Source organism: Aplidium turbinatum, chromosome 13, assembly GCF_918807975.1.
Source record: "Aplidium turbinatum chromosome 13, kaAplTurb1.1, whole genome shotgun sequence".
Lineage (NCBI taxonomy): Eukaryota > Metazoa > Chordata > Ascidiacea > Aplousobranchia > Polyclinidae > Aplidium > Aplidium turbinatum.
In genome coordinates this window covers 20202097-20216151 of record NC_137484.1, presented here as the reverse complement: position 1 = coordinate 20216151, position 14055 = coordinate 20202097, and the positions used below count along the sequence as shown (strand labels likewise).

The 14055-nt window shown below is 35.9% G+C and overlaps 1 protein-coding gene across 1 annotated transcript; it reads right to left on the bottom strand.

Moving 5' to 3' along the window:
* Positions 1-4210: 4210 nt before the first annotated feature.
* On the bottom strand, positions 4211-12950 carry LOC145781782 (pantothenate kinase 3-like). The gene is made up of 6 exons (XM_082593454.1): positions 12582-12950; positions 12084-12303; positions 7733-7930; positions 7106-7292; positions 6612-6735; positions 4211-6490 (listed from the first exon to the last, which is right to left on the bottom strand). Exons 1-6 carry the CDS (start codon positions 12888-12890, stop codon positions 6320-6322), a joined length of 1209 nt encoding a protein of 402 aa, XP_082449580.1. The 5' UTR covers positions 12891-12950; the 3' UTR covers positions 4211-6319.
* Between the last annotated feature and the right edge of the window lie 1105 nt (positions 12951-14055).

Here is a 14055-nt window from a genome sequence, read left to right as displayed (position 1 = left end):
TGCAAAACCTTCACCGTAATTTTTGTTAAAAAAATACCAGTCTAATACTATTTACATTAATTGAGATACAGTACCATACCCTCATTTACTCTTCAACAAAAATTGTTAGTGCAACCAACATCACTCCAAAGTCTTGAAACAGACAGGTCAGTGTTGCCACTCACATCAATTTTTAAAACATCAAATTTTTTCATAAAAAACATCAAATTCAAGATTAAAACATCAAATTGAAAGCTCAGGTGCGTTTTGTCAATAAAATGATAAAAAAAGATAACAATTACATTAAATCTAGACTTTCTTCGTTAAATTTACTTAATGGTTTATTTAAAAAACATGTTTTCAAGAAAAACTACTTGGCTAGCAGAATTTTATATGCAACTAAAATAACACCGGTCTACGAAAAAAGAATTTTTTTTTGCTCCAAAACTTTGAAGACTGATTTAGAGTAATTTTGGGGTGCTGAATCCGAATCTGACCTCAGATTTATCCATCACGTCAGGTTTGTGAGATAACAGCAAATTGTTACTTTTGTCAAAAGTGGAAGATTTGATGTTGCGTTCACTACCAACATATCCAGTGCTATAACGAAAGGTTAGTGTTAGACAGGCCAAAACAGCCTAAATAAGGCTACTGGACAAGCATTGACATAGGCCTGCTTAAATCTTTGTGGTTTCATGCAAAACATTGACGAAGGAGGGGTTCAGTTATACTTTTAGCTTCCCTTTTAGTTTGTTATTACTGCCTTGTTAATAATGTTGCTTAGACAACAAATTGGTATCAAAATTATAGTCGGTGGGTGTATTTCAGCTACTTATGCACTACATGGCCTGTATTTCTGGATATAGCACAATGTGTATGTTATGGGGCGCCGTTTGGAAAAACACAATTTAGCAATTTTGCAACATCAATTTAGAAATTTTGCAACACATTTAGCTATATTGCAACAATTTCACTAAATTGCAAAAATACAATTCAGTTATATTGCAACAATTTAACTAAATTGCAAAAATACAATTTAGTTATATTGCAACAATTTAGCTATATTGCAACAATTTAACTAAATTGCAAAAATACAATTTAGTTATATTGCAACAATTTAACTAAATTGCAAAAATACAATTTAGTTATATTGCAGCAATTTAGCTATATTGCAACAATTTAACTAAATTGCAAAAATACAATTTAGCTATATTGCAACAATTTAGCTAAGTTGAAAAAATACAATTTAGTTATATTGCAGCAATTTAGCTAAATTTCAACAATTTAACTAAATTGCAAAAATACAATTTAGCTACATTGCAGCAATTTAGCTAAATTGCAGCAATTTAACTAAATTGCAAAAATACCATTTAGCTATATTGCAACAATTTAACTAAATTGCAAAAATACAATTTAGTTATATTGCAGCAATTTAGCTAAATTGCAACAATTTAACTAAATTGCAAAATTGCGTTAAATTGTTGTTGTAATATGCTAATGAGGACAGCTGCGTTTCCATCTGTAATTTAAAGAATTGCCAAAGTCGAATGGGACGATTTTTGCTGTTTAGGCTAGGCCTATTCTGTTTTGCATCTGGTACGGTACCTGTAGATAAGTAACGCGTCGTTTTTTACAGTTTGATATGTTTTAGAGCCCTAGATCAGTTGTGGCAGTTTTGGGATGTGGATTAACAATTCCTTTGGAGAACCAGGCTTAACTCAGTAGGCCTAACTGTCTGACTATTAACCGTCGAAGGTCTTTCATGCTAAAATTGACTGCTTGGGCGAGGCTTACCGGTGCAGAAATAAGTTGTGTGGCAAGTGTGTCTGGCTATTACAGTTTAGTGTGCTGCATATTGGTTAGCAAGATACCAGTAGTACCGGCAGGTTGCCATTTTGTATTGGTAGGTACAAGTAAGGTGATCCTACCGGTAACTCGGTTAGATCTAGGACCTAGTTTGGTCTAATCATTCAGTTATTTGATAACTGTACCAAATATCCCTTCATCTAATGTTTTGGGCCTATTCATTGTAGCCTATTTGAAAAAGGCCCAATATTCTAATTAAGCAGTTAAGGGAGGTTGAAAAAGAACTTCAACTTTGATTGGTTGTGGCTTGAATTATTATTTACTTATTGCTTCTTATCTTTATATTATATATATATATATATGTCATAAGGCTCCTTTTTTACCTATAGGTGTACATGCCCTGAGAGATTTTCAAATATTTGGAGATAGACCTACCAATTAATTGTAGGCTATGTGTATATACGTAACGTTTAATATGTAATGTTTCTACCAGCAGCGAGGGAAGCAGAGGGTTAGCTTACCCCCTGACCTTTGACAAAGGAGAGAAAGGGGACAGAAAGTGTGCTAATAGCATAACGTAGGCTACTAAGATAAAAAAAAATGCAAAACAGCTTCCTAAAACAGCATTCGTCCAAGCAGTCAATTTTAGCATGAAAGACCTTCGACGGTTAATAGTCAGACAGTTAGGCCTACTGAGTTAAGCCTGGTTCTCCAAAGGAATTGTTAATCCACATCCCAAAACTGCCACAACTAATCTAGGGCTCTAAAACATATCAAACTGTAAAAAACGACGCGTTACTTATCTACAGGTACCGTACCAGATGCAAAACAGAATAGGCCTAGCCTAAACAGCAAAAACCGTCCCATTCGACTTTGGCAATTCTTTAAATTACAGATGGAAACGCGGCTGTCCTCATTAGCATATTACAACAATAATTTAACGCAATTTAATTAAATTGTTGTAATATAACTAAACAGTCCTTTGCAACTGTTGCATTTTAGTTGAATTGTTGAAATAAAATTAAATTGTATTTTTGCAATTTAGCTAAATTGCTGCAATATAACTAAATTGTATTTTTGCAATTTAGCTAAATTGCTGCAATATAGCTAAATTGTATTTTTGCAATTTAGCTAAATTGCTGCAATATAACTAAATTGTTGCAATATAGCTAAATTGTATTTTTGCAATTTAGCTAAATTGCTGCAATATAACTAAATTGTATTTTTGCAATTTAGCTAAATTGTTGCAATATACCGGTAGCTAAATTGTATTTTTGCAATTTAGTTAAATTGCTGCAATAAAGCTAAATTGTATTTTTGCAATTTAGCTAAATTGTTGCAATATAGCTAAATGTGTTGCAAAATTTCTAAAGTGGTGTTGCAAAATTGTGTTTTTCCAAACGGCGCCCCATAGGCATATATAGCCTATGCACTATGAATGTGGCGTTATATAAATGTTGTTATTATTATAATTCTTGTAGTCATGCTCAAACTACTGTTTCCAGATGAAAGTGAATGTAGTTTCAAACCTTTTATGATCTACACTTTACAGCACACGCTGCAAAGTTGCTTTAGGCAATTTTGTCTTTGAAGCACTATTTTTACTTAACCAGCAGTGTTCAATTTGGGCTAAAATTTACCCATTTGTAAACACCGTGTTGAAGCTCTGTGAATTAGCCTATTCCATCCGCTACGTGACCATAGGAGTAAGTTTAGTATTTGAAATGCTAAAGCACGCCACCAGCGCAAAATGATTCTTAGGCGACGTCCAGACATCAACAAAAGTAACAAAATGTTAATTAAGATAGCCTACCTTCTCAATCAAAGACACAAATCTTTAATTCAAATTTAAAAGAAAAAGATCAGAGTTTACCTGGCTATATTTAGGCTACAGCGCTTCACGCCATGGGGACCTAGAATAGGTAAAAACCCTACACCTTGGTTAAATCTTTATTCTCGGACTGGAAAAGCTTCTTGCAGAGATTAATCCTGGCTTTCCATTAGGTGCCGCTGAATGGAGAGCAATCCTTGGAATGCGTTGCTCAAGCGCACACCCTGAGAGCCGAACGCCTGTTGCCAGGTAAGGAATTCTATCTTAGTTTGAGAAAACTTCAAAGCCGTTGAAGATAAAAAAATGATTTGTCACTCCTGGACTGAGAGCAAACCTAACCTGGGAATTTTTCCAGATTAAAAAATTTCTCCAAATTTGGGACAAGATTTTTTTATCAGGTAACACTGCATACCATGGCGAGAAGGGTCGTAAATATAGCCACCTTTAAAATTAGCTAACTAGTTAGGTTACACGATTACCACAACGCTTACCACTAACAAGAGCGCTAGAATTTTTACATCAAGCGCTAATCTGACATCGTGAAGGATTTTTCTATAATCATTGAAGAGTAAAAATGCGTCAAACGTGCAAAATGAAGTTTCGTTTAATGAAATAAATTATTTTAATCATTTGGAGAGATCGACATCGTGCAATGTCGCAATATTCTTGCAAGCCACATTGGGTTAGGGAACGTTCAAATATTACGTAACGCCTTCGAGGGGGAGGTTTATGCAAAGCGTTACGTTAGCGTCACATCGGGGGGGAGGGGGTTCAAGCAAAACGTTACGTAACGCTTTCGAGTACGGAATGGTAGTTTTTTGTGCTGAATTCGTAGTGAAAAAGCGTTACATGGGGGAGGGGGGGATTGAAAAAAGCGTTACGTTGGCGTTACATGGGGGAGGGGGGGGTCAAAAATTCGGAAAAAAAGCGTTACGTAATATTTGAACGTTCCCTTAGGTAATTTTAATCATCGACTTATCAAAACCACAAAAAATGTACGATCAATATTATACTCTTCAAGGAAACATGTTTTAATAGTTGGTAAGTCTCCCAGTCAGCAAAACAGTGATTCAACGTTTGCAGACTGAGTTTGCTCTTGTTCGCAATGTACGAATCACAATAGATCAATAAGACGTAAATCAAACAAATGAAAAAATGAATTTAAATAACAGATTACTACAGCTGAAGGTGGAGCGGTCAAAATGCATAAATTATTTCGAGATGAATTCACGGACAAACGAAATGTATTTCTTATTGAAATATGATTAATTCAAATAAGTTTTTTCAATCCCATTGGACACTTCATGGTATTCGAAGCGTAAACATTGTTAGCGCGCAAGCACATTTTTTGCATGCGATTTCACTAAAAATTGGATCATATCTTGTTGGAACCTGAAGTAAGCGAACAATACTTACAACTGATAAATATATTGTACCAAATCCGAAGCACGGTGATAAGATTCCAGGAAACCTTAACGTAGCTTAATCCACATGCAATAATAATTTGAGACTTTGCTGGAAAAATGTGATTGCGTTTGTTAGTCGAACCTTGCAAAGAGCTCGACCTAGACTGCAAAATCCGTCAATTTTAAATTACAGACGTTGAATCAATGTAAAATTGATGGATTTGCCGTCTGGGTGATTGCGGGTGCAGACCCAACATGACATTGCCTTGAATGCAACGCTATAGTAAATTCCACAGAATATATATTACTACTCAACAAAAAAGTAACGGTATAAAGAAAATGTTATGCCACAGGTCAGCGCTTGAATCACAATAGATCAACTACTTAGATTAAAATTACACTAATAGTCATAAAGCGACGCATTTCTCACATCAGAGAGAAAATACATATCTGTAGTCACGGTGGCATCGGAGTTTGGAATTATGTGTATGGTTAAATTAAGTCAGACAAGGAAGTTAGAAAAACTACTAATTTTAAGATTAATCATGACACACACGCATCATCACACAAGCACCCAGACAACAAAATTCGTCAGGTTTACGTTTGTTTACGTTTGGTTTACGTTTGCGTTTGTAAACCTAAAATCAATGTAAAACTGACGAATTTTGTTGCACGGGTACTTGGTCTGCACGAGTCAACAAAAGTTATCAACGTCGCTAAACGTTGAAACGCTGTAAAAGGGCATCTTGTGCCAGCTGGGATTATGTCTACGAATGATGATGCTGGTGACGTGAAAGGTCAAACGGAGTTGCGTGATCTGACAAACAAAAAATCAGTTCAACTCAAGTTTCGAAATTTCGACAAATAGAAATGGTGGTGAATATTAAATCTAATTACAAAATCTTATATGAAATGCATTAAAGATACACCTCCTTTTCACCGAAATTCCACTGCTTCGCATTCAACATTTAATTTTTTTTTGAAGATTTTGGAATGTGTGATAAATACAGTATAGGAACTTGTCGCTGCATCAAAATAAGTGAAAGAAGTGCAAGTTCTGTTCTTCACGAAGCATCCCCTAACTCATACATACAAAACGTTTGTGAACTGAACATGTTCTAGTATAGAAAAACTACATGTAACTCTAGTGTTGCTAATGTTTTTGTTAATAAACTTGCATGATAGTTGGCGTGGACGGTTGTTTTTTTACGGGTCAAACAATTGCGCCATCGACCCAATTGAACTTTCGGGCTCGACTAGCGTGTAAAATAAAAAAATACTTTAACAAAAAGGCGCGCTAGCAAACATTTCCTAATAACGCTCCAACAGCTCCAAAATAGCCTTCATGTTCAAGAAAAAGTGCCTTCCTAGCTCCGTTCGACCAGAAGTTCATCGCATATGCCAACATTCTCATGGAAATGGGATTGACCCTGAGAAAGTTCCCAACAAAAACAATTCGTTCCACACTCTGCAGAGAATAATGACCAAATGTTAAAAAGGAAACGATCAGCTTGTTAGTTAGATACAGGTAAGAGAGTCTAATTTCAATCAGTTTTAAACATGCAAAATACATTTTTATGACATTATACCTGGCATACTGCCGTGTGAAGAGATATGCTTGCTATGTTGTTTGTTATAGTCACAAGAAGTGCTTTAGCAATGTCTTCTTTTGTTGCTTCCTTTCTGTATGCTTCGTTATTCATCTTGCCAAAGCTAAAGGCAAATTAAGATTATTTGAAATATCATGTCATATCATTATCAAGCATCACATTCATATGTACATACAATTTTGAATCTAAAATAAACTTCAGCATCAGAGCAACCTTTAAGATTGTTGGTTACATAAAGAAATACTCTAAAAAAGTTTTGGAACATCTACATTGCAAATCAGCGAGAAAGCACAAACAGAAAGGTGCCAAATGAAATGCATGCTTAATTTTCCATGAGATTAAATAGCATCACCTCATGCCACTTGTCTGCAGACAATTGTAGTTAACAACGATTCAATTCGAGTCTTTCAAAACAATTAATTTATTGCTTTATAGTTTTAGAGGCACCATCTTCATTCTGCACAAGGAGCTACCTTGAGGCGACAACATCTCCAGCTAAACCAAACTTTGTGTATCCTGCGTCGCCATAAATATCTGACACTAATTTATCAACTTTTGTGCTTTTTCCATGAGTAGCGAGCTCAATAGCTTCATCAAATGTTTTGCAACCAGTTAAAAGACAACACAATCCAAGAAATGTTCCTCCACCTAAACTTGTGCCTATAATATAAATGAAACACTAGTGCATAAAAGTAACCAAGGATCTTTTTGCACCTCTGTGTTTTAATATAAAATTCTTACATAAAACACTCACAGCTAAAAGGTGAGCAAGAAGCACCCATCACTTGTAACTGTAATGAATAAAACGTTTTTTAATGTGTTAAAAGGCTTCAAAATGCAGCAAATTCTAGTGAATGTATTACAATAAATAATGCAAAGAACTCACATAGGTCATTTGTGATTTGCAATTAGCTACTGTAGATGTAGTGTAAGTAATAGTATAATATACAATTTGTTTGTTTTTTTATATCCAACCAAATTGAATGGTTAAATTTATCAAGCTAATTTTTCCTAAATTGAAGTCTAAAAGGCAAAGTTGCTGTTTGTGAAGTTCCATAACTTATTGCAAGATTACATGAAAGCAATGATGGTACCAGTACCTGTAATTCTTGAATAATCTTTCTCAGACTTCACAAGCAAAATACTAACCCCAGAACCGATATTAACTGCTAAATATGGATATGGATCTCGAAAGTCAAAATTTTCTTTTTTAAGAGGGCCTTCATCAAGTTCATTTTGAATAAAAAAACATTCTGAATGCCCATTCACATTGCTGTTGTGATCAACAAAATTCATTCCTGAAAGAGGATGAGATGTTACCATGTTGATATGTTTTACAATGCTAAGTGTACATACTATCAATGTTACATGAAAACACAATTACAAGACATGTTAGCAATCCACTAAGATGCTTTGGCCTCTGAAGCTGCATGAGTATCCGCTTTATTGTAAACAGAGATTTCTTCACCACTTTTTTAGCAGATAAATACCTTCACTTTTATACAAAGAAATCAGATAATTGCCAAAAAAACACAGTGTTCCATCCTCTCCTAGCTTAACTCAATATCAAACTCTCACATTTATAACATGCCAGCATCTAAGCTCAGGGAGGCCATGGCCGCCTAGAAGTAATTAAATGGCCTTCAAACTTATTTGACATGTTTGATCGCTGGCTTCCGCAAGCCAACAATTCTCCACTCGGTGGGTGTCAGAATTTCTTCTAGTTCTTACACGTATAGAGATTTTGGAAAGATTGATGACATAGATTATTGGGCATTAAACCTTAAACAGGCAGATATACCGTTGAATAGGTTTACTTAAATGATATAAAAGATCATCATCAGCATATGAGCAGATCTTTCCAGGCTAAATGGGAGGGCAAGAAATCACCAGCCACTCAACAGTCTTGTCATCCAGGACCCTCACACTATGCGCATCGTGTTGAGGCAGATGTGTTAGGCAGTGGTGGATGACATGGTCTGCGGTCTGTTCAGTGGCACCACACCCGCATTCTGATGAAGGAGCCAGGCCCCACTTGTGCATGTCCAAATGAAAGCGGCCGACGCCAGTTTGCAGGCGGTTAATCCTGACCCCTGCAAGGCTTGCGAGGGACATCCTCCGTGGATGGGAATCGGCATCGTGTATAAAGACAAGAAGCATGGAGGTGTGGTTTTGCCACTCCGTGTCTCAAGTGTGGTTCGTCCAGTGGTCCGCACTTAAACCAAGTTCTTCTGCGTTCTTTAGGGATTGTTGTGCGGCAAGGCCAAAGGGGCATCATGATCTCAGCCGCTGCTTTATAGGTGGTGGTCGCTTGAATGTTGCATAGATGGTCGGGGTCTTGAGCGAGAGCAATCATGGCTCTTTTACAACATAGGTCAGCAGGTTAAATGCCTGCTAGGATGAGTAGGTAGTTCGTCGGTAGGTAGTTCTTTCTAAAAGCAGATTTCACAATAACAGATTGCGTAACTAAAAGTTACCGTACTATCGGTCAGTAACGTCGAAACACCTCAACAGAATTACGCAACAAAATAGTTTACCCATTGCTAGGGCTACCATATGTCCTCTTTTTAGAAGATTTGTTCTCTTTTTTCAAGAAAAATGAATAGTCCTCTGAAGACACTCAGAAATGCTCAAATGTCCTCTTTTTTGGTATTGTGAGTTTTCTTGCTTAGATTTTCAACAGGATTTGATTGTTGTGTGAATTTTCGGCAATGGCTTGTATGTACTTTCCAAAACAATTTTCTGCACCAATGTATAATAATATTCAAAGATAAGTGTGAAGAAGGGGTGTTCTTCCCGGCCATCAGCACAAGGCTGATCACTCGCTAGAACAGCGAGCAGCAGTAACGCTTCGCTAACCATAACGGTGTAGTTTCCACGCTAGCCATTAAGACCTCCAATAAACGATAAGTTTCTGGGCAGCCGATTGTAGCATCAAATAGACAGCGATAGACACGTGTTTCGCCCATGAGGCTGGGCTCATCAGTATCGCACCGTATTCTTGCCACTTGGGTAATCGACCGCCGCTTAATCGATCGCATTGCGAATAGAACGCATTTTATGTACGATTCTCGTTTCAGCCTCAACGGTGCATGGAAACAAACAGCCGTTTAGTTATCTCAGTCCGTTTTCATAATCTTAACTATTGAGTAGCATACAATTTCAATCATATTTCATGCCAACAATTTTCTAATTTCAAAGCTGATCCTTTCTTACTGAAAAATTTAAGGCATTGCTACTTGGAGGTGGTGCCTAATTTGTCACATTTTGTAAATTTTTGCGATCGTTGTTGTCTAACTTAAATTTTTTTTAAATCAGATATTTTCACTTTTTGCTGACTCGTAATAATATGAACGCTTTTTGTTGCCTTGAGGAAGCAGTCAAAAATGAGAAAAACTATATTAAAAAACGTTCAAGCAGACTGTTAAAAAGTCTTTGCAAGCAAGTCCTGTTACCAGTCTGACTGAAATCTTATTGGTTAAATTGACTTCGTTTTTCCAACCATTGTGATGTTGAAACTCATTGTGTCACTTGGGGAAGAAAGCAAAAGATGTTAAAATATGATTTTTAAAAATTTCACTCAGACAGTAACCAAAAGTTCGAAAAATCTGGAAATGTGTTGCAGAATGTAGGCTAACAGATCAGGCCATATAATGGGGCTGCAAAAGATTCATAGACCAAATCTGGCATATATATATATAAATTTATCTTGTTTTTATTGCTGTAATTTTTGCTGCATAAGCTTAAAATTATCCAAAAGATGTAAAAGATTGTCCAAACGTAAAATTCTACTTGCATTTTACTTGCTGGCGAAACGTGGCCTCTTTTTGGGTTATGAAAATATGGTGGGCCTACCCATTGCAGAACAAAAAAGTAGCTTGCCACCAAAGCTACTCATAGTGATTGTGACAGTTGGTATTTGAAACCTTTTTCTCTTCACTCGCAACCTTTTCATGAACAAGGCAAAGTCTTTCACACGCGATATTGCTGATAAAAGTTTTGCACAAAGGCTAAGCATCACCCTATAAAAACTTGAAGGCTAGCTCTACATCTACTTGAAAAGCAGTACACTAAATACAACTGCAAATATGTTTTAGGGGTTTGTTTGCATTGTTCTTACCTGCTTGAACGCAAAAGCGTTATAGTTATAATATTAATTAACAAATTTTTAAAAACACAAATTTTCAACAGACTATTTATTTTGGTCTCCGAGAGCGAGAATTTGGCCACCAGGAAAGAGCTCTGGTAGACCACGCTTGATCGTTGAAAAAATCAAGGAGTTTGGAGGCCTGACATGTTTTGCCACTTTGAGATAAGATAACATATTTTGGTAATTTACATACAATGAACGATGATAAAACTTTTATATTACTTATGATTATACTTTTAAACAGTGAATCTGTTATATATTCGGCAGCTTAGATGAGCAAATACAATACCATATTTACTTGATTGTACACCGCGCGCTTGATTGTAAGCCGCATGTGATAGTGTTAAAAATTTAATGTAAGCCACCCTTGAATGTAAGCCGCAAATACTGTTTACACGCAAAGCTGAAACTGTTTACTGTTAAGTACCATAAATAAAACTGACAATTCCTTTTTTTCTTTCGAATGCACGTCATAAATGCATGTGACAATTTAAAATGCACGTCACAACTTCACAATTGTCGGCATCAGACAACGGATGCACCTAGTTTGTACCCTCCGTTCGTACCTTGAAAAGATCGAGAGAAAAAATTAAAAAAGCCAAAGTCGCTGATCGCAGTTTCCGCAATCATTTTAAAATTTTCCCCTGAAAAGATCATGAGAAAAATTAGCTCAAAGCCGAAGTCCACTGATTGCAGTTTCCGCAAACATTTTTCCGCAGTTTCCGCTAACCCTAACCATAGAGTAATCTATGCTTTAACCCTAACCTTCGCTGATCGCAGTTTCCGCAAACATTTTTCCGCAGTTTCTGCGAACCCTTACCCTAATTCTAACCATAGAGTAATCTATGCTCTAACCCTTGCTGATCGCAGTTTCCGCTTACCCTAACTCTAACCATAGAGTAATCTATGCTCTAACCCTAACCCTCGCTGATTGCAGTTTCCGCAAACATTTTTCTGCCGTTTCCGCTTACCCTAACTCTTGAGTTTGTTTCAAATTGCTTGGGGAAACTCTGATCAGCGACTTCGGCGTTGTGTTATTAAACTGCAATCAGCTACTTCGGCTTTTTTTAATTTTTTCTCTCGATCTTTTCAGGACGTACAAGCTGACTGTATGAATGGTTCAAGGTACGAACTAGGTTGCACCCTCAGACAACGCAGTACGCCAAAACATCTATGGCAAAGTCGACAAGGAAAAAGGCAAAAACAAAAATGTAAGCCGCCCTTGAATTTAAGCCGCAAACATGATGGAAAAAAAAACTTTATAAGCCGCGGCTTACAATCAAGTAAATACGGTAGTCTACCTTGAATTAAGCAATCCAGCTCATCCAATTTGTTAAAAGAAATGTTGATTTTGGAACGAAATAAATCATCAAACTTATATGCACCCCCTCCAGTGGCATGAAAAGTATCAATCAATACAGCAAATTTCCTTTCTATTACCATCTTTATAAACACATCCATCATGTCGGTGGGAAACCTTATAAAGTGCAAATTCCCTGTATATCCTTGTAAGGTAACATTCTGCAAAACAGAAGTTAGAATATAAAGTGAAAAACTTGCCCTTTAAGTAGTTGTTGGTGTGGATATATTGGTCATATTTATGCTTTGCAAAAATATGACTTTAATTTTGGTCATATTTATGCTTTGCAAAATATGACCAAAATTAAACATGAAAATTATCATTTATCAAATTCACCATATTATAATGAACTTTTGTAAAATAAACAAACTTAATAGCAAGCTAACAACAGTAACATGCTAGTTTATTAAATTCATAATATTAATAATCAAGTACATACTTTTAGCTCCAAATGGGCATCCCGAGTCCCTGTGGATCCATAAGCAATGTTAGAAGTGAGATACTTCTGTATTGATCTCAAAGACTCTTTTTCTTCACTCTCTTCATCAGATGTTAGAGAATATGGCTCAAAATATATAAGTTTCACCAGAGTTCCTCCTATGTCCAATCCAAACCAAGGAAATGGCTGCTTTTTCAATGACATTTTTCTTGTTCTTTTGTTGGTAGATGTGGAAGCATTTCCATCCAATGGAGCATTTTGCTTGGTAGATTCAGTACTGCGATCAGGTTTTGCATCATCACTCATCATTAAAGTAAGGTAAGAAAATAAAATTGGAAATCTCACAAATTAGGATGAAACTAAGCACTTTGTAACACAACAATATTTGTAATATTATTTAGGGTAATATAATATGCACAGAAAAATAAGTACTTTGCAGTAACGTAGTTTCCTTTGTTTGACACACTTCTAAATTGAAGCTTGGATTCATTTTTGGACGCTTTGCGTACCTTTTGTGTTGAAGCTATATACTAAAATTATCATAACAAACATGACACCTGATTGAAAACATACTTTCTTTCATACAACGTTGTACTAACTCTGGCAACAGTCTGATAATATTGATGACTTTTGACTGTTTTTACAGATCTTATTAATGTACTTTCCTAAATTTTGGTGTTTTGTTGATATGTTTGGATGGCAGCTGAATAGCTGACTTTGGTGACCTTTTGGTTTTTCGATTCCATCTTTGTTGTGAGAATTATTTGTGTTTACTGTGTTTTGTATATATATGTTTGTTTATTGGCAGTTGGCTATTTGACCGGCGCCGGTCTTTGAATCTGAAACACTATTTGACCGGTCATGACGTCACTATATAGGCATTTTTTTTCTTTTTCAAAGCAAAAGACGAGAAGAGTGCGTATATAAGTTCTAAATTCGGCAGTTATGTTCAACTGATTCGGTGGCGCGTAGGATAAGTCTCCCGCTGGTGCTCCAGAGGGAATGAGTTCGATACTAAGCGGAAGCGTTTTTTATTTTTACTTTTTATTATTACATTTTTGCGTCGTTCGGCAAACACGGTCACATTTTCTTATGATAAACGGAAAATTATCCAGAGAAATTCTTAAATTAAAAAAAATTAAAAAATAAAATTAAGTAATAAAGTTAGAGTTTTTAATTTTCTGGAATTTGAGAATTTCTTTGGGTAATTTTCCATTCATCATAATTTTCCGTTGGTCATTACATTTTTGCGTCGTTCGGCAAACACGGTCACATCCTTTTATGACGAACGAAAAATTATCCAGAGAAATTCTTAAATTCAAGAAAATTAAAAAAGGCAGTGGCTATTTGACCGGCTCCGGTCTTTGAATCTGAAACACTATTTGACCGGTCATGACGTCATTACATAAGTACTTTTTTCTTTTTCTCTTTCAAAGCAAAAGACGTGAAGCGCCGATATAAAGTTCTAAATTCA

Bases quoted from the DNA above. Each gene is read 5' to 3' on its own strand.
- LOC145781782 (XM_082593454.1), bottom strand. From the start codon at position 12,890: ATGATGAGTGATGATGCAAAACCTGATCGCAGTACTGAATCTACCAAG. The intron at 7,293-7,732 runs GTACTGGTACCA...TTTATATTATAG, and splicing joins AGATTATTCAAGAATTACAG to GCACAAGTTTAGGTGGAGGA. The intron at 6,491-6,611 runs GTATAATGTCAT...TATTCTCTGCAG, and splicing joins TTCACACGGCAGTATGCCAG to AGTGTGGAACGAATTGTTTT.